This window comes from Mustela putorius, unplaced genomic scaffold (assembly GCF_011764305.1).
Source record: "Mustela putorius furo isolate JIRA1106 unplaced genomic scaffold, ASM1176430v1.1 tig00000242_pilon_pilon_pilon, whole genome shotgun sequence".
Taxonomy (NCBI): domain Eukaryota; kingdom Metazoa; phylum Chordata; class Mammalia; order Carnivora; family Mustelidae; genus Mustela; species Mustela putorius.
This window is the reverse complement of record NW_025421325.1, coordinates 4,756,327-4,777,433: the sequence shown is the minus strand read 5'-3', so window position 1 is coordinate 4,777,433 and position 21,107 is coordinate 4,756,327. Positions and strand designations below refer to the sequence as shown.

General features: G+C 39.0%; 1 protein-coding gene across 2 annotated transcripts in view; it reads left to right on the top strand.

Annotated features, from left to right (window-relative positions):
• Positions 1–21,107, top strand: part of SH3RF1 (SH3 domain containing ring finger 1) — a 180,612-nt gene that overhangs the window by 106,429 nt on the left and 53,076 nt on the right. For both annotated transcript variants that reach the window (XM_013059182.2, XM_004758112.3), the window contains exons 3-4: positions 4,884–5,159; positions 5,933–6,028. In XM_013059182.2, coding sequence (XP_012914636.1) covers positions 4,884–5,159; positions 5,933–6,028 — 372 coding nt within the window. The remainder of the gene's footprint in view (positions 1–4,883; positions 5,160–5,932; positions 6,029–21,107) is intronic.

The following is a 21,107-nucleotide window of genomic DNA, read 5'->3' as shown; positions in this document are numbered from 1 at the left end:
AAATTCATATTCAGGGCAACGAGTGACATAAATTTCCTGCATTTTATTTCCGTGACTGCATTCTCAATAGCTGTCTTCCCTTAGAGAAATTCAGTAAGATTTGTTTTCTTTAATGATTTGTCTGTCAGTTGGATACTCCCTTTTTAAGGCTAGCAAAAAAAAAAGCTATTTATCAACTACATGACTATTCCTGATAACCACCAGATAAGTTTGAAAGGAAAATATTTGTTTGCTGTGGTTTGCTGTGTAATTTGTTTCACATTTTTCAAATGCCTGCAAACTCAACTGCCCATTTCCAGAATGGATCATGTTTTTAATCATGTTTCCAGAGCACATTGAAGTGGACACTAGTTAGCAGATGAGCTCCCATTTCCTCAGGTTTTTCTGTGGCACCTTCGTGTGCTCCACATTTCCCAGCAGCCTTTTGGAGCAGGGAATGAAATTCTTTCCTCCATATTCCTGCTCCTCCCATATCTTAGTGTCAAGTGCCTACCATATACTGTGTTCCAAAGGAGGCGCTGAAGACAGGTTTACAAGGATGGGTTCACGGTCTGCTATTCATGAGGAGTACCAGAGGCCTAGAAATATGGGAGGTGCATACATTGTGCAATACATTTAAGCTGGTGAGCTTGACCCAATTGTCTTTTAAGTTGTTTTTCCTTTAGATATGGTATTTTTTAAAAGATTTTATTTGTTTATTTCAGAGAGAGTGAGAGAGCGAGAGAGAGCACGAGGTTGGGGGGAGGGACAGAGGGAGAAGCTGACTCTGCCCTGAGCAGGGAGCCCAATGTGGGGTTCAATCCCAGGACCTTGGGATCATGACCTGAGCAGAAGGCAGACGCTTACCTGACTGAGCCACTGAGGCACCTCTACAAAGATCATTTTAAAAAATCCTTTCCTGGGGCACCTGGGTGGCTCAGTGGGTTAAGCCTCTGCCTTCAGCTCAGGTCATGATCTCAGGGTCCTGGGATTGAGCCCCGCATAGGGCTCTCTGCTCAGCAGGGAGCCTGCTTCCCCCTCTCTTTCTGCCTGCCTCTCTGCCTATTTGTGATCTCTGTCAAATAAATAAATAAATAAAATCTTTTAAAAAAATCATTTTCTGAGCCCATTTTGCTACTTAATATGTGTGTAGTAATTCTGTTACTGTAATTTCTTTGTGCTTCAATTCTTTCTGGAAAGTTTTTGAAAGTCAAGTAGAAATCAGCCATAGTTTGTGCCCACTTACATCTAACTAAATTATTAAATTATACACATTGTGATGCTTTTCCTACAGCAAGAGTATCTTCCTGATATTCTTTTTAGTAGGTCATTGAATCTTTTTTACTTTATAGAGCAGTAAGAAATGCATGAAGGGATTTGAATTTAAAGAGGCTGTCTTGCATGTATATCTGGGCATTGGCATTTAGAGTCTATAAAATAAATTGGCAGTGAATGCTTTATTTACCCATCAGAATCTCAGCTACATCATCAAGTAGTACTTTGCCAGATATATTGGAATATACTTGTTGATACAAAAATGGAGTGTGGAGTGTTTAATCAAAATATTTGTGTGCAGGTCTCGTAAGGATTTTAATGTTATATTAAATATCTGTATACATAATGTAGAAGCAAAATTGCTTGGAGTAAAACTGGTCCACTTTTATATGAGCAGAGTAGTCACTATTTATTGAAATGTATTTCAGATTAAGAGCTATCATAATAGCTCACCTGTCTAAAATTGCCAAGGTTTTTGATAAAGCGGGCAGCATGAATGACAGCTGCAAGCCCAAGGTTAGACTGCAGAGTCAATTTCTCTCTGGCTTTCTCTCCTTTTAAGCCTCTCTTTCAAGTGTAGCCAAGTGAAATGTAAGCTCCGCAGATCCTCGGGGGCCTTGGGATGATGAGAGGATACAGAAGAAAGGCAGCAGTTTGGAAAGCCTGCCGAAGGCACAGAGGGCAAAGGGCCTGGGCGATGACATGACTCCCAGACCTTTCTAAGGAGATGAATGAGAAGGCAGTGCCTCCATGGGCCCCGGACGTATTTTACCCAGAAGAGTAGTCCAAGGCTATCAAACCAATTGTTTTGGCTTTATCCTTCAGATGTTGTAAAAGGAAAATGCATTCTTTTATTTCTCTTCCAAGTCCTTTGACAATTTATCCTTAATCATTTGTGGTTTGTGTGGGAATAAGTCTTTTAAAGATCACTGCATTCGCTTGATTTGAAATCAGAGTAGAATTCATTTTATTAAATGTAGGAAACCTTCTTCTGAGAAACTTGACACAAACTGGCTTTTTAGCCTTAGAATTTAATTGAAAAAGAACACCATAGAAAAACACAGCCAGATGCACAAATGTCTGCTCATGGATTAGATTGCCATAAGCTTTATGGTTCTTTCTCTGTGGTTATTGATCACTGAAATAGCCTTAGCAGTTAAGATTTAGCAAATCAGTGTGAATTAACAATTTTAGGTTGCAGTCTCAAGGATGTAACTAGGCTAACCATAATGTATATCACTGTTATCATAAGTTTTATCCTTGCCATTCATTGTATTAAGAATCTGTGATGATTTTTGGAATACTTAATAGATTTGCTTCAGTGGAAAAGTTAATAAGTCCGTTGGGCCACTGGTGTGTGGAAATGATCTGTGAAGAAATAAATTCCTTCAATTCCCACATGAGCATGTCACAAAAGAACCATACTGTGTTTTTGGGGGAGTTTTATAGGTCTCTTTAAAGAGCAGTTCAGAGCGGTTTCTAAGAGTGCTAAGTCTGTATCTTGGTGCATGGATTTGGCTGGCATGGATTTGGACAGAGTGGGCCAAACAGAGCTAATTGAGGTGGGGAAAAAATTGAGAGAACAGGTCATAATAGTGAATAGAGTTATTTGTCACTGAGTTTGTAATAGGATTTTCGATTAATTCATGCAGGGTTCCAGTGCCTTACATTAGCTCTGTCAAGATGAACTACAGCCACCTCTAAAATGCCATCCCCTATTAAACCGTGCATGTCAGTGAATTTGTAATTTCTTCTGTTCAACCAGAAGATGAATGGATTCCACTTAGAAAACAAATGTGTGCTTCAGAAATGCACATTTTGAAATCCCAGTACTTCCTAGGAGGAACATTCTTTACATTGCTGTATAGTGAATATATTAAAAATGTAATTGCTATGTGAATTCATCCAAAAGGAAAAGCATCCAGCTGCATAGAGACAAATACATTTTCAGGTGCTGTGTTTTACTGGTGAACAAGTCTTTTCCTACTGGGCAATGGTGACGATGATCATAGTTCATGTATGAGGCACTTCCTAACTGCTGGGCTTTTTGTAGTGGTTTACATATGTTAACTCACTAAATCCTCATAACAACCCAGATGAGGAAATTGAGGCACAGAGAGGTTAACCTTCTCAAGGTCACACAGCTAGTAAGTGGCTGAATGCAGATTCAGATTCAGACATTCTGGCTTCTGGAGTCTGTGTTTCCAACCCTTACCTGAAACTGCCTGATCATGGTCCCATCAGCTATGTTCCAAGAGTTAGCTTATTACAGTACTTGGTCAGTTCTCTGTCTCTGGCTCAATGACTCTTGCCCTCTTTCATAGTGATATTCATTTCTGTGTTTGTTTTCTGTTACTTCCTCAAAACTATCTTGGGAAATACTGTTATATTATGATAACCAGACTTTAAGAAATATGTAGTAGAGCATGCAGTGAGGCATCTCCATGAGAGCAGACAAAAATTAGAATCCTTTCACAGAGTTGGACACTAAAGGGAAGATGACCAAAGTTCACAGGATTGTGAGGCACCAGAGTTCCTGAGGGCATTTCCCTTCTGCTAGTGCACAAAGGGCACAGCAGAATTGTTTACAAGATTAGGTCATGGCTGGATAACTGGATTTATGCCTTCCTAGGCAAGATCTTAAGGCAGGGTCCAAAAGTCAGAGGGCACATGAGGGTTTCAGAACTTCTGGAAGGCTCAGCTCCTGCCTCCTCAGGTTATTGGCCTCTAGAACAGCTCTCATTAAGCAGACGCAACATCACATGAATCAAGCCAACACCAGATGACTGCCAATAGCATTTTGAGAGCCAAGAATTGGCTATTCCTCTTAAGCCAAACAAAAATATTTAGCAAAAAAAGTTTGGCTTACGAATAGTCCAGACTCTAAATCTCTGACTAGAAACCAAAGTAATTTTTTAAAACTATATTATGAAGTTCTGTTGCCTCAAGAGTATAAAACTTCGATCCATTTTTGGCGGGTAGTGGGGAGACGGAGGAGCCCAGGGAGACGGCAGTACAATGAGTAATGCGTTCTATTACTCTGCTTCATTAGAAAGATTAGGCTGTAAAAAAATTTTTTTTCAGGTAGTTTATGCCTGTGCTTTTTGCACAGAGCTGTCTGCCTCTCCCCTTCATCCGTTTCCCACTCTAATGCCTGACACATGATTCTTACCTGGGCCATCTGTATTTCAAACCTGTGAATGCTTGTCATTGCTGAACAGACACAGCAGTTGAGCCTCTTCAACATGTTATTCAAGACCCTCCATGAGTTACCTTCTGCCTACTTTTCCTACACTTTATATTCCATAATTCCTCTCCAGGAACATTGTGTTCTCTATAAAACTCCAGTCCCTTAGCACAGCATGCTCCGTATCTTTGCTGGTGCTGTCCCCTCTAATTCGAATGCCTCACTCTTCTCTTTTGTTCTTCCACTTCAGCTTTGCCTGGATATCTCTTGTGTATCCTTGAAAGCTTGGATCATGTGTGACTTCTTCCTGTTTCATTTTCCCACCCACTAAACTCCAGACCTGCATGCTATGTTGAGTTGACTTTGTCTAAAAATAATAATACAGTTAAATTTCCAGACGTTTTTGATCATCCTTTAATTAAAACTCATCTCTTTCCTTAAGGGTATACCTCAGTTACCTTGTGCCAAAGCGTTATACAACTACGAAGGGAAAGAGCCTGGAGACCTTAAATTCAGCAAAGGTGACATCATCATTTTACGGCGACAAGTGGATGAAAATTGGTACCATGGGGAAGTCAACGGGATCCATGGCTTTTTCCCCACAAATTTTGTGCAGATTATCAAACCGTTACCTCAGCCCCCACCTCAGTGCAAAGCACTTTATGACTTTGAAGTGAAAGACAAGGAAGCAGACAAAGATTGCCTTCCATTTGCAAAGGTAAATTTAGAATGAGATTTTCTGTTCACCAGCTCTTCCTCTGGACCTCAATATGCAGGAATATGACTTGTATTTCCTTTTGTGAAATGATAAAATAGCTTTAGTATTTCACCGTGCTTTTAAAAATACCTGGAAGCAATTTTCTTAAAGTCACAAAAAGTAATTTTGTGCATAGGCTGTTTGTTCTTATATGAAAGATAATTTTGGTTGATGTTCTGTGTGGTATCATTTTCATATTTAGAGCCTAAATTTAATTCTAAGCCACTTTACAGGGTGTGTGTGTGCCACTTAGGGATTTTAATTTACTGAATTATGAATAACACAATGAAACATCAGTATTTCCTTTAAAATTTCTCTACTGAAAGCACACAGTAGTGTATCTACTGAATTGATAAAAATGCTTTAGAATTTTAAGTATGGATAAACACAGTGGTGTTTTTTATAAAGAAAAGCAGTAGGATATGCATTTAAATGGCCATTTGGTATATTATCAGAGAGAATGAGAAGAGTCTGAGAATGGATCTAAAACAGAAGTTCAAGAGCTTGGGATGGGTGGCATTTGAAGCTGTAATAAGCAGCCAACCCTTGTATAGAAAGAGTCGTAGTTTTCCAATGCTCTTGATCGATAGTGACAGTGCTGGATTTGTGTACTAAAGATATGTTATGGCATTTTAATTCATGTACTCTTAAAACTTGAGCCCCTTTATTGAAAAGGAAAATTAAATGACGAGCTTAATGTGGGATCAAATAGACTAATTTTGCTGTTTCTTCAGGATGATGTTCTGACTGTGATCCGTAGAGTGGATGAAAACTGGGCCGAAGGAATGCTGGCAGACAAAATAGGAATATTTCCGATTTCATATGTTGAGGTAAGTTAATCTGCAGAAAATTCAATCCTGTTAGTACTCAACTTAGTAAACAAATCTTACTTGTGCATTTCGGGTATTAAGAAGTCCTCCCAGGGGCACCTGGTTGGCTCAGTCAGTAGAGCATGTGACTTTTAATCTCAGTGTCATTGGACGTGGAGCCCATTTTAAAAAACAAAAACATTTTTTTAATTGAAAAAATTATTAAAAATTAAGAAAAAAGAAGGCCTCACAATCATTTTGCAATGTATACACACAGCAAATCATTAGGTTGTACACCTTAAATGAATCCAATGTTATATGTCAATTATATCACAATAAAACTGGAGTAAAAAAAAGAAAGACAAAAACCTAGCCTACAGAAGAAGGAGGAGGAGGGAGAGAAGGTGGAATAGAAGAAATTGTCTTCACAACACAAAGCACTAGGAATACCCTGTTCCAGATCACTGGATGGATTAGGAAGAATTGCTCCATCCTGCCTACAGTTACTGATGAAGACTCTGAAATGTTTGAAAGTCTTCACTGTGTCCCCCTGCTAAAAGCATTCCTCTGTCTTGTTAAATATTACTGTATTCTTCCTATCAGTACCTATATTGTTTCCAGGTGTTCTATTCCATTTGCCAGCTTTGGGATCAGAAGGTTGATAAACTTCTGAGTAAGGTGGGAGGTGAGTGTATGACTGTTTACTTATTTCTTTCCTTATCTGCCACATCATCAGAACTAGAATGGTGATTTGCAGAGTAGGCCTCTAATAAACATGACGTAAGGGAATGACTATTCCCCTGTGTTACCCAGCAACACCTCAGGTGCCCCCCCCAACTTAATCAGCTTTACTTAGAAAGGTTATGGCCAGCCTGACTCAGTGAAAGTCTTTATAGAGAGTAGGTATGACATGGTTCTTTTATTTTAAAGAATAACACAAATTAAAAATTAAATAGGATGTTAATTTATAATAGGCCTGCATTACATCATATGTCATAAACATTCATGTCCTTAAGTCATAAGAATCTCTTGCTGAAAATAAGTCGAAGGCGTTTTTAAAGGATGAGACACAGTGCAAACAACCATACAAAGTTAGCTAAGGTCACAGAAGTCTGGAAGAAGTGAGTTCTTAGTGTATATCTGTGTGATGGATAAATAAGCGTTAACCAAGAGAAATGGAAGAAGTAACATTTTTATGGCAAGGAGACTATCCATGCAGGAAGACTGACATGTGCAAGAGCCAAAAAGTAAGAGAGAACAGGTTATTTGGGGGAATTAAAAGTAATTGTCATTTTTAGATCAAAGCATGTATCTTAAGCATGTAAAAAAGAGAAACCATCATTACTTATTTTTCCATCTTTTTATCTGAGCCATTTGTTCTGGTATAATTTTGAAAACTTTCATTAAAAATCAGTTTGACTACCGTATACCCATGGAAAAATAATTCAAACCATGTCCTTGAGTTTTACCCGTATGTTCCTGTTTATTGAAACATTTTTTTCTCCTTTGAAAGTAAACAACAGAAAAAAGATTCTTAACTCTTGGGCAATCCTTTCTGTATATTATTTATATATTCTACCTGTGGGCCATGGAAAATTACAAGCATTTCCAAGTGTATGAATAGTTACACTGAAAAGCATGGGTAAGCACAAAGATTAGTAATGAAAGCTTGTCTTTACTTGTTAGGTATTATCAATATTACATGCCAATACTTGGTTTGTGATGCATGAAAAAGGATTGCTCTACTTTTGTTGTTGAGCAGGTGTAGAATTGTGCAGATAGGCATGAAAGATCCACCCCTGGCCAATCCAGAGTCATTTTGATTCACTCAGGTCATTGGGATTATTTATTCTAACTTAAGTTAGGAAGAAAAATTTCTGCCCAAGTGGAAGTTATTTTCATTCTTCTGCTTCCTTTCTTTCAAATGAGTATTTTTCTCATTGGAACCAGAATTTCAGTTGAGACGAGATAAACAAATCATCTATCTCTAAGAGATCATGAACATTTCTTTGATGTCAGGCCATCAGATTGAAGTTTCTGCTAGGAGCAGAGCATCTGGGGATTAGTAACACCTGGTTAAGCCCTCAGGGTATTGTGGGGGGCAGATTTCAATAGCAACCTATCAAAATTCAACTATTTAAATAAAGCATAGACTGTCTTATAAGGCAGTCTTAGATGGGGTAAAGCCAACTATAAGAAATCAAAAACTGAGCCTTTTTCCTGAAATGGTCTTTCTCTTGCTCTGTAAAATACTTAGGGTCCAGACTCTTCCCAGTGTAAAAACAGGCTATGTTTTTACACTGGGAAGAGTATAAAATTGTAAAACATTTTCTTTTTCTTATAAATAGGCATTTAAGTCTCCGTGATTGTTGGGTGCTTTTGCTTTTTTCATAATGCTCCAAAAACTGTTAACTTCCCCCCGTCCCCAGGTGTTCTGAGAGGATCAAATGTATAACATATTTTGAAGGGTCTGGCACTGCTATGTTTTATGTGTAGTGATTTGGAGCTCAGATTAGACTATAATCCAGAATATGGCAGAGTATAGTAATGATCAAATAAAAGAATCTCATGAGTACGTATAATGAAAGAAATGAGTTCAGAATTGAATTCTGAGTCTCAGACTGACATCTTTGATCTCCATGGGCCTGTCAGCAGAAGCTGGAACTCCCCCTCAAATCCTGCTGGTTGGCTCTGCTAATGGAAATGCTCAAGAAACTTGGTTGTGGCAGAAACTCTGCACAGGGTGGGCTTCAGGATAGGATTGTGGACCTGGAGTAGAATCATGGGGTCAGAGGCTCAGCTGTGGAATTAGGGGGTGAGGTAAATTGAAAGGAGCTGAGCAGTAGGGATGGGTAAAGAAAATTGAATGGGAGGATTGAGATACTGAGAAATAGAACTGCTGCTAGAATAGTTTGCCCTCCTTTCTTGTCTTCTTTCTCTTTCTCTTCTCCCTCAATACCCCATAAGTGTGTAGTACAATCTGTACCTGTATTAGAATAAGGGAGTAGAACTGTGGTGTGGTATAACCACAAACAAATGACCCTTTATTAAAGTAAAAAATTCTTCATGGTTTGAATAGAGCGGGAGCCTGTAGCTGAGGAGAGTAAGTAGGGCAAAGAATGGCTGTATAAATGGCTTTGAATTCTTCCCTTGGAGCCTTTGTTTAAGCTCCTAAGATGGGGTTGAGCCATAGAGATTGTGGATTCTATTCTGCTTAGACAGGATCTACCTAGAGTTGAGCAAGCTGGAAAGCTGAAAGGGGTAGGGGTCTCTTAGGGGAATCTGGAGAATTCTTGAAGACACCATGCCAGGATATGTGTAAAAGGGTGTATTTGTCAAGGACTGAATGCAGTATAAAAAAGAAATCAGTAGCTTGCTTCTTTATTTGTTCAAAATTACCACTCTTCTGCAAAATAGGGTAGAAGACTTTAACAATGTCATTAATTCAGAGCTGACTCATTCAAGTTTAGCGGTTGTATGAACAAGTGTGACAAGATTCTTAGCAAGCAAAAAAGTTTGAATGAGGTAAATGCTAAATATGGGATTTGGGATGTTTCTCAACCATTGTGTATTGTAGATTCTGGTGAACTCTGTAAGTTTTTATTAAGTTTATCATTTTATTTTGGATCTTAGTCATTCATTTGAAATATCACTTGCCCAGTTTTTTTAAACAGCAACGAAAAAATTATTTAGCAACCTGCTCCTCTGCTATAGATATAGTATACAGATAAGCATTCCTTATGTGCAGATGACATGAAGTAGGTATGGCCCAATAAACAGCTATGCCTACTCTTTAGTTTCTGCCAGAAAGAAGGGCTATATTTCTCATTTTTTAGATCTCTGTCACTTCTTCTGACAGACTTTTCCTCACCCCTTTATCTAAAGTAGTTCCTCCTCTTGCAGTTGCTTTATCGTACACACCTGTAGTGTGATGTGAGGAAAAACTTGGACTCTGGAATTCCAGATGGGTGGGATTCAAGTCTTTGCTCTACCACTAAGTGTCTAAGTGCCTTTGGTCCTTTGTCTTCATTCATACAATAGAACCACTCCATAGGATGGGTTAATTCCAACAGTACTTATAAGCAGTGCTCTAATGCCTAGTCAGAGCTGGGTAAGTGATAGCTGTGATTATCATTACCATTGTTATTATTCCCTTAGAGCATTTTATATCCTCTTCAACTCTTTAGAGTTGAAGAGGCTACTGGTTGATGTGGTTACTATTTCCCAGCCCCCATTAGAAAGTGAGCTACTAAGGGTAGCACTTTATCTTCTTTCTGGTTTACCTTGGTCCCTTGAGATTCTTGTATAGCTCCTTCCCATTGTATGCTCTCACTAAATATTAGTTCTATGAATGAATGAGCAACCTAACAACCTTCAGAGAGAAAGTTTCTAAGGCAAAACCTTAGATTTTTTTAGATTTTTTAGATTTTGACAACTTTTACATTTTTCAGCTAATACTCCCATCATTCACTACCTAGGCATCTAGTTCATCACTGATTTATCTTAGTGTTATTTCAGGAAGCTCCGTTTCTCAAAGACTAAAAGGTCTGTTGTGTGACCTTAGTGAGATTTTTTTCTTTTTCTTTTTTAATTGTTGAGGTTGGGTGAGTATTTGGTTGTGCTTACTTTAGAATTTTTCTAGACCAAATAATGGTAACAATATTCTATGGATTAGATCTTGAAGCCCTTATTGATTATTTATCTCTAATGTACAGATGACTCCCTCATACTTTCTGAGATGAATTTTCCCCGCTAAGGACTATTCCTTTGGCTTCTTTGAGCAGAGATGGGTGACCTTATTGTCAGGGATCCTCATTCTTTAAAATAACATTATTGAGTTATAAGTGATATACATTAAACTGCACATATTTAAAGTATACATTTTGATGAGGTGTTGTTTTCTGTTTTCAACTTTCAGGAGCAACCCACAGGCAAATCTTGGGAGATGCTTCTGTGGCTAGGGAAGAGAATTGTTATCAGCCCTAACAGGGAAAAATCGTATGTGCAGGTCTCAGAGAGCACAAGTGGCCTTAAGGGTAGGGGTGCTAGCTTTCTCCTCTACAGAGTCAGGGAATTGGGAGCTATCATCTGTGCTCCAGGAAGTACGAAGTAGAGGTTTAGGTACATAGTTGAAAGTTGCCAAGGTGACTGACCCTTGAAGGAGTTCAGAATAGCAATAACTTTCTTTCTTAACGTAAAGCCTTTGCTCTAGAGAATAATAAGAGAAGACCAAAATAATAGTTGTTTTTCTTAGAAAGAGATAGAGAAGGGAGAGAGAGTGGGTGGGGAGAGGGGCAAAGCGAGAGGGAAAGAGAAAATCTTCAGTCTCCCAGCCTGGGGCTTGATCTCACAACCCTAAGATCATGACCTGAACCAAAATCAAGAGTCAGACGCTTAACAGACTGAGCCGCTTAGGTGCCCCCGAAATCGTGGTTCATGATTATTAACCTTGATTTAATAATCAGAGTTGATTGAACAATATAAGAAGATATTTTATCATCTGTTATTTTTCAGTGTATTCTTTTCCTTTAAAATTGCAAAGTAAAATGTTCTATTAATTGAAATCTTGTTTTAAAAAAGATTTTATTTATTTATTTGACACAGAGAGAGAGGGTAAGAACAAGCAGGGGGAGTGGCACGCAGAGGGGAAGGGAGAAGCAGGAAGGGCTCAGCAGGGAGTCCAATGCAGTGCTCATTCCCAGGACCTTGAGATCATGACCTGAGCTGAGGGCAGATGCTTAACTGACTGAGCCACTCAGGCACCCCTGAAATCATTTTTAATAAAAGAAATGTAGGGAAATTCAGGGAAGTTAGAATAACTATATTGCTCCACATCCAAATTTCCCCCTTAATTCTGAAGTAAATTAATTTCTATAAAAGAAACTTAGAGAAGTTGTTGGAAAGTCAGAGAGGAAGAGTAGCTATGTTGCTTACCACACTTCTTCCTTCAATTCTGAAGTAAATTAATTTTTATAAATGAAATTTAGAGATATTATTCAATAAGGGAGAATTATTCTGTTGCTTAGCAGCATACTTTTGTTAATTGAGAAATGCAGCAAGACTGAAGGGCAAACCAGAGGCTCTTATTTGGGGTCTGAGAACTGCAATTCAAGAGACTCAGATTTGAGCAGGAATTGAAAATGTTTTCCGAAGTGGGGAGAAAAGAGGAGGGCTTTTAAACACAAGAGGGGATTTCCAGTAAAGCCACATAAATTGTTTGTCAAAAGTTATGATTGGTACTGACAGGTAGAAGTTATTCTTATCTGTACATGATTGGTTGTTAAGGGCTGTCACTAAGCAAAAAGTCCATTTGTAAGTAAAAGAAAAAAGTTCATTTCTCTTGAAATGGAAGAGTTGCAGCTGGTGCCCCAGGATGATTGTGGTTTGGCAGTGACCTATATTTTAAAGCTTACCTTTTCTTTCAGGTGGGGACATGCAATAAGCCTTGCTTCCTTAGTGTCCTCCTGGCTCCATTTTAAATAGCTCTCCTAGCAAGCCTGACTCCATTTTGATGCTTCTTTCACATTTCTCCCCTTTGATTGAGATCTTTCCTTGGAACGATGTGATGGCCAGCTAGTAGGTCATCCTACCTTAGTGTAGGCATCCTCAGCTCTAGGAAGGCTCATTCTTAGCAAGTCATGTCCCACAGAGGAAGGAAAGTAGAGGTAGGGTGATTGGTATGTTTGGGGAGAGCTTATGACCCCACTCGCACAACAGGGAGGTTTTCAGGAGACAAGGTTTAGGCATTGTCCTCATTTAAGCAGCTTATCAGATTTATGACAGGAGTATCAAGAAGTCTAAGTGATTAGGCTTGGCCTTCCATTAGAAGCTGTTGAGCAATAATTTCAGTTTCCTGAATCATGGTACAACATTGAGAAAGGCAGAGAATTAATAGTTGCACTAAAACTAAGGATGAACAGATTAATAAAACAATGAGTAATATTATTTGTAGTCCCTTTCTTAGGATGGTCCCCATCCCCGTTGGAAGCCAGCTGAATAAATATGGAAATCTAAGGTTAACCCAGCTTGTTATTCCAGGGGAATGAGTTCCTTTTAGGGATTTGGGGAGTTTGAAAAGCTTAGTTGTCTCTAATTCCACCTGGTGGGATTTATAAATCCAGGTGCAACAGGAAGTATTTGTAATAGCACAAACTCCTTCTTGGGCATCCAATAAGTAGTCTAAAGCTACATGGCTGTCAAGGACCACCCAGAAAGGAAAATCTAAAGATTTCTTTTGAGTCCTAATGGTTCTAGCATTTGACCTGGCCATTCTTTTTGTAGTTTTGGATAGGTGTCATATCATGGGTTTGTTCCATGCAGTTCCTACCCCAGTCAGGAGCTAAAAAGTCCACCAAACTGGGTTGTTTTGAAGGGTTGACCCTTCCAGGGAGGTCATAGCCTTGGCAGTGACCACATCTGTTGTCCTCATTTACAGAGGGATTGTCATTGGGGTAATCCTCAGTTATACTAAGGACTCTCTTTTGTCTTCCTGGTTTCTGGGAACCTTGAGTTATTAATTCAAGAATTGTGAGTGGAGTTGTTAAATTACCCAGGAGACATTGTCCAGGGAGTCTCTAACTATCTAAACAATCAAATGTCTGTGGTTTATTTTTATATGCACAGACAAATATGTGTCCTGAGGGTACACAAAGTACACCTGCAAGTGTCTGGTTATTTATGGATTTGTTTGCCAGTATGGAAGAGAGCATATGATCAAACTAGGGATCTATATGTAGGTTAATGTAATTATTTCTTCAGGCATTGAGTGGCTTGTTTGCCCAGCCTATAGATCTCATTTCTAGTTGGGAGAAGGCATTAAATAGAGGAGCAGGACAAGTTATACTAGAAGTATATGTATTTTTGAGTGAAACTATTGATAGAGGAGAGCTCATGGATATTGTAACTACTTCTTCAGTTAGGAGGAACCTCAAAGCATGGGGGATTTGTTTTGCCTGGCAGCAAAACTATTCTGACACAGTACGTGGAGCTTGAAGGGGTTATTTGATTTATGGAGTAATTCAGAAGGGATGGAAAAATATTGACAGGTGTAACAAAGGGATCAGCTGTTTTACCATGGTTGATAAGGGGCTGATGATGACATATCCAGAAATCAGATAAGTTTCCTGCTTTGTCCATAGTGTGGGATAACCAAATAAGGGTACTTTTATGCCTAGTTTCCCTGTGGGCTGAGGACAAAATGAGTAGGATGAGGGGAATCATCTTTGGGTATAGTAAAATCAGAACTCTTTAAACAGAGTTAAACAATTGAAACCAGGAGTAATAAGAAGAAATTAAGCAAAAGTGCAATTATTGCTGTAAAAGGGAGTAGGATACCCAATATTTCATTAATATTCATTGGCTAAAGAGTTTATTATTTTTATTTTATTATTTTTTACTTTTTTAAAAAGGATTTCATTTATTTATTTGACAGAATGAGAGAACACAAATGGGGGAGCAGCAGAGGGAGAGGGAAAATCAGGTTTCGCACTGAGCAGGGAGCCGGATGTGGGGCTCGATTCCAGGACTCTGGGATCATGACCTGACCTGAAGGCAGATGCTTAACTAACTGAGCCACCCATGTGCCCCTGAAGAGTTTAATATATAGGCCTGGTCCAGATTCTTGAAAAGCAGTCTACATCGGGTGTCATTTGCTTCTAATCTGCCTGAGTGGACTTCAAGGTGGTCTTACACTCTCTGGAGACTTTTAATTTGAGGTCCCCAAAGGCTTGGGATGACCCTTCAGGATTCACGCCCTTTTAAAATGAATCCATACTCTTGAGTTTAGCAGCACAAGGATTGGCTAATAATTCAGTATGATCCTAACTGTTGGAGCTGTAAGGTATCTTCGTGGAAATGATGTTTCCAATAAACATAATCACCAAGTTGGAGGTCATAGTAATGTATGTCTTTGTCTCCTAGGAGCATGCTGTGAAAAGATTGTTCAATGAGGTATACTTTAATTTTGAGGGAGTTCCTTGCAGTAGATTAAAAGGTCTTCTTTTAACAAAAGTGGTTCGTACATTCCATAATCTAGCCTCATAAGTCTGCCAGTGATCATTTCATAGGATGACAACCTGCTTTTTCCTGTAGGTGTCGACCTAACATTGAGTGGTACCAAGGGCAGAACTCTGGGCCAAGGCATTTTAAAGGATTCTGTGGACTTTGTCCATTGATTTTTTTAATAATCTTATTGGTACATTCCATCAGTCCTGAGGACTGAGGATGGTAAGTTCACAATAAAAGTGTAGGTTGAGCCAGATTTTCCAAATTGAATTACCTGATCAGTGAAATGGAAACCTCTGCCATGAAGCTCTGAGAGAATTCCACAGCAAAAATACTTTATTTTCTAATAGTATTTTGCCTACTGATGAGGCTGTGGCTCTGTGGCATGGAAATACTTCTACCCAATGAGAAAGCATACAGATGATTACCAGTACAAATTTGTGTCCCTGAGAAGGCAGCAACTGGATGAGGTCTATTTGCCATAAAACAAAGGATAAGAGAAAATGTCCAATAGAGGAATGAATGGGCTTTCTAGGTTTGTGTTTTGGACGAATTTTACATTTTTGGTATACTTGGGAAGTGGCTTTGAGATATGACTTCTAGTAGTACTGTTTTCCCCATAGGATCATTTTGTCAGTGTTCTGATCAGTTAAGTCATGGGTATATTTATTGTTAGTACAGGGGGACTGGTTAGATCCAAATGGGTTGTTTTTTTGTTGTTGTTTATTTCATTTCTTTAAAAGATTTTATTTATTTATTTGAGAGAGAGAAAGCAAGAGAGAGCACATGCAGCGGGGAGAGGGAAAAACGGGCTCCCTGCTTCCCAGGACCCTGGGATCATGACCTGGTCCAAAGATAGACACTTAACTGACTGAACTGAACCACTCAGGTACCCTGCTTTTTGTTTAAATTTGCATCCTGTTCAACACACTTTTTTCTCATTTTGTTGGATAGCCAAGTGTGCTGTTAGAAAGAAGATGGCCCATCATATTGATTAAGGCCTCAGCCAAGGTTAAGGATGTCCTGATTATATTGGGGTGAATTGAGGGCTGCTTTCTGGGCAGCTGCATCAGCCAAATGCTTTCTCTTACTTTCTTCTGTATTTGCCATAGAGTGTGTAGGAGTTTTTATAGGCTAGAGATTTAAGTAATTGAATGGCTTCTAAAAAGGTTTCAAACATAAGTGCTTTTTTTTTTTTTAAATTTGGCCAGAGGAGGTCAGAAAACCTCTTTGTTTCCAAAGTATTGGAGTCATTGTCCAAGTGTACTGTTGTCTTCCCAAATGGAAGCAAATAGGAACTGGCTTCTAGAATTGATAGGAATACTGAAAAGGGCATTACAGAAATATATTACCATAAAGAATTTACTTTCTGGTGGTATAGCTTAGAGCAAGGTGGGAGGATTAGGCACAATGGGTGTGGAGGTATAACTGTGTTGCTTAGTGTTCTCAGATCCTGTATGAACCTAAATCCCTTTCCGTGGATGGGATAGGAATGTTTCAAGGACTTGTATGATAAACAATGAGACTGCTTAACATATTCTTCAGTAATGGGCTTAAATTCCTTGAATAGCCTCTGCATTTAATTGGTTAACATTAGGTAGGGGCTTATTGTCATAAATTTATTTTTTATTGGTAGTAAACAATGCATGCAGTCAATACCAGTTGCATTTTTAACCATAATTCAGGTAGAAGGACTCTAAGAAGGGATTTGGCTCAGTTACACTGCCTAAGGAAACTAGGATAGCTCTGGACAAGGCTGCTTGAGGATTGTCAGTTGGGGGTTGAAGAAGTAAAAACCCTCTTGAGAAAAAGAAATGTGAGCTTTGTATGCCTCAGGAAATCTGTTCTAGTAGGTGAATAGGGGCAGAGGGAACTAAAAGGAATTGATGAGTTCCTTGAATGGGCCCATGTTGCAAGGTGATAGGGAGGAATTTGGAAACAGTCATGGATTGACTAGAAACACCCAGCATTTATATAGTTTCAGTACTCTGAGAAAGGGGAAAGATGAAGCTGGTGGGGTTGAGGACTGAGTGTAGCTCCAGTGTCTGTTAGAGCTTTAGTTACCTCATTCGTAGTGGTCAAGTCTGTTTTCCCCAGGAGTTAGTAAAAAACATGTGGAAAATCTCCTTTTGATCCTTAAAGCTTCTTTGTTTTGGGAGTATTTAGGTTGGAATCCCTGGGAGGAATTATGGTTTCAGAGGCTATTGGTCTTGTAGGAGCCTCTTCCATGGTAAACAAAACTTTTCAGAGTGTCTGGGCTCAGTAGTGGCAAACCCCTTTAAGGGATGGTTTGCCTGGTAGATTTGGAAGGTAAGTATGGTTGTGTTTGTAAGCTCATTATTTGGATGGCTTGAATCTGGGTACTTAAAACTTAGATGGCTTTTTTCTTATTTTTTCTTTGGATTAATTGGCTAATTGTTCAGGCAGGTTGACTAGCCTGTGAGGATCCATAGTGGTTCGGTTAAGCTGCTTAGGTTAAACAAGTGTGCTTACTTAGTTATTTATTGAACCTGTTCAGGAAGGTTGAGTTAAAAAGGGTGGATATTTCATATTTAGTTGAATCTAGATAAGAATGTAGTTTTTAGATTCTTTCAGGGAGATTAATCATAAACATCTTCATCAGGTTTTGAGTACACTGTTAGATCTTTTTCCAATCAATAGTTTTAGGAAAAGGTTTAGGAATCTTACAATAAAGTTTCATGGGGTTTTTTTTGCTAGTTTGAGAACATTTGATTGGTCAGTTGCTCTCCACTTACTGAAATTCTCAAAAGGATTTTGCTAATTTACTTTGTCCATCCATTCTTTAGCTCTGCCTTCACCAATGAGCATGGGAATCAGTTGGTAAAGATTGAAGTAACCTTGTTGATAAGTTTGGATCTCTAGGTTAAATTCCTTCACAAAACTTACAGGATTCTATTTAGGATCCAGGAACTCTTTAGTAATAGCTCAGAGTTCTTGTTTTGTCTAAGGAGTAGAGGTCACGAGGGGGGTCCCTGAACCACCTTCATTAGATTTAACCTTAAAGGGAGTGGCAAAGGCTAGTGGCTCAGGATCTGAGTCACGTTCAGCTAGTGAAGGATAAAGAGGTGGTGGGCAGGCAGGAGGAGGAGCAGAGGGAGTACAAGCAAAGACAACAGATGAGCCTTTGAAGGACTTCTGCAGTTTAGTGTGTCTCTAAGACAGCTCAGATTAACCTTGATTAATTTCAAGTTAGCATTCTGCAGGGAAGCAATTTTGGAAGTACTTGTGCATTTAAAGGCCTTGAAATATCAATGAAAATAAGCTTCCCACTTAAGCTGTTTTGTCTTACAACCTCTTTCAATTGGCTGCACAGATAACCCAATTTAGGAATTTCAGAAGAGCTCCAGTGGGCCACTTCAATTGTAAGTTATCCTGAGTAATAACTGCTCAGCATGACAAACGTTTGCAGGACAAAAGCCCATAGTTTTATATGTAAAGTGCACAAGACTTCCAGAAGGAGACTGATTAGTAGCCTTCTCTTTAGAGAATGAACTACCCATTTTCCCATTTTAACAAAGAGTGTACTCACCAGACAAAACAGGAAATCTACAAAAGCTGGAAACACAGGAGAGCCAAACAGAGACTGAACCTCAACTGAGTTGGGAGGTTCTGGACCAAGAGGAATACTACTGTAACCAAAAAACACTGAGGAGATAACAGAACACAGTGGACTCTTGCAGGACCCTTACATGAATCCACAACTGCCTAGCAACAGCAGTCACTTTGAATCCCACTTCTGACACCATGCTATGTTAAATGAGTAATGCTGCAAGACTGAAGAGCAAACCAGAGGCTTTTATTTGGTGTTTGAGAATTGTAATTCAAGAGACACAGATTTGAGCAGGAATTGAAAACGTGTTTAGAAATGGGGAGAAAAGAAGAGGGCTTTTAAAGGCAAAGTGAGGATTTCCAGGAGAGCCACAAAAATTGTCAAAAAATTATGATCGATGGTGAGAAGCTGGAGCTATTCTTATTTTCACATGATTAATTGCTAAAGGCTGTCACTAAGCAAAAAGTCCATTTATAAGTACGAGAAAGAAGTTCATTTCTCTTGAAACAGCAGAGTTGCAGCCTGTGTTCTAGGATGCTTATAGTTTGGCAGTGACCTGTATTTTAAAGTTCATCTTTTCTTTCAGGTGGGGACATGCGTAAGCGTTGCTTCCTTAATGGCCTCCTGGCTCCATTTTAAATTGCTCTCCTAGCAATACCTGCTTCGTTTTGATGTTTCCTTCACACTTTTTAATTTTTAATTCTGATAATGGAACACACTGGAGAGTGTGTGTGTGTGTGTGTGTGTGTGTGTTTAGCACTGTGGGTTCTGTTTCATAGTGCATGTGTTCTTCTGAATGTTACCAACTTGATACAAATAATTGTTGCCTTTTGTTCTGCTATAGTGATAGAGGAAAAAATGGGCACTGGTTTCTAAATTTCTAAGGGCATAAGAGGGTCTCCCTTGGACTCCAGGAAGAACTACTTAATATAGAAGAACTACTTAATATAGATGGCTAGAAGCAACTTGACTAGACTCAGTCTGACAAGGAGGCCTTTAAATTAGGTAAAGAACTTTATTTAAGACAGTTTGTGCTTCATCTGTTATTCAGTAGCCACTTTCTTTCTTTTTTTTTTTTTAAGATTTTATTTATTTATTTGTCACACAGAGAGAGAGATCACAAGTCGGCAGAGAGGCAGGCAGAGAGAGAGAGGGAAGCAGGCTCCCTGCTGAGCAGAGAGCCCAATTCGGGGCTCAATCCCAGGACCCTGGGATCATGACCTGAGCTGAAGGCAGAGGCTTTAACCCACTGAGCCACTCAGGCGCCCCTGGTAGCTGCTTTCTAATTTGAGTTTCTCGTTTGCTTTCTATCGGAAAAATACTCAGGGAGCTGAGATTCTAAAGATCAGTTAATGTTTATTGAATTCTCATTGCATAAATGGACGGTTTCTAGTACTCAGAGTAGAACATAAAAATGCATGTCACCTGGGGCACCTGGGTGGCTCAGTGGGTTAAAACCTCTGCCTTCGGCTCAGGTCATGATCCCAGGGTCCTGGGATCAAGCCCCACATGGGGCTCTCTGCTCAGCAGGGAGCCTGCTTCCCCTTCTCTTTCTGCCTGCCTCTCTGCCTACTTGTGATATCTGTCAAATAAATAAATAAAATCTTAAAAAAAAATGCATGTCACCTGTAGTGCCTTCATCAGAGACAGAGGATAATGACCAACTGGTGTCTAACATTCACAGTGATTCCCTGTGGAACTCTCAAATTCCTTAGCCTGGCCATATCCCCCTAGACATACCAGAGCCCTAGCTAAGTTGATCTACTAATCATTCCTGGAAAACATACCTTCGAATTGCTGCCATTACAGCTCATCTGGGATATTTCTTTGTCCAACTATCTGTAGAAAGTTCACTCTTCTTCAAGGTCCAGATGAATACTGTCATTTATCTTGAAGTCCTTCTTTTCTAATTCTCCTATGCAGAAATAAAACAGAACAGAACAACCTCCTCTTGTTGAACTTTTCTGATACTCAGTTTGCACTGTTACAGATCTGGCGCATGCTAAGAGTATATTTATGTATGTAGATGATTTAATGTTTTCCTGTGTTCCTTGGGAGCCACATCTTACATAAAGAATATATATATTTTTTTTACATAAAGAATATTTTTAATGATTTTATTTCAGTAACATAATCACATTGTGGAAAAGTTGAAAGGAAACAAATAACCCTTAGTCCCATCACATATAATTTGGATAAATAGTTTCCATTCTTTCCCCCTTATACTTTTATGATACTACACATGTGCTTTTGCCATTCTCTACATTATTATAGTACTACTAATCATCAGGTTTTTTGACTACATAATAAACATTCTCATAGTTAAAATCATAATTTAATTTTCCCTCCTCTTTTAAACTAGGTAAATGTTTTGTTGAGGGACACACAGCCAGTAATCGAGAAGTGAATTGTGGTCTCTATTCTGCTATCCATTGCTGCCCCACCCTTCTGCCCTGCAGTAGCTTTACAGCACCTGTAATACTAGTTTTCCTAATACTGGTACAGGATCTTTGCTTAAAAAGTATT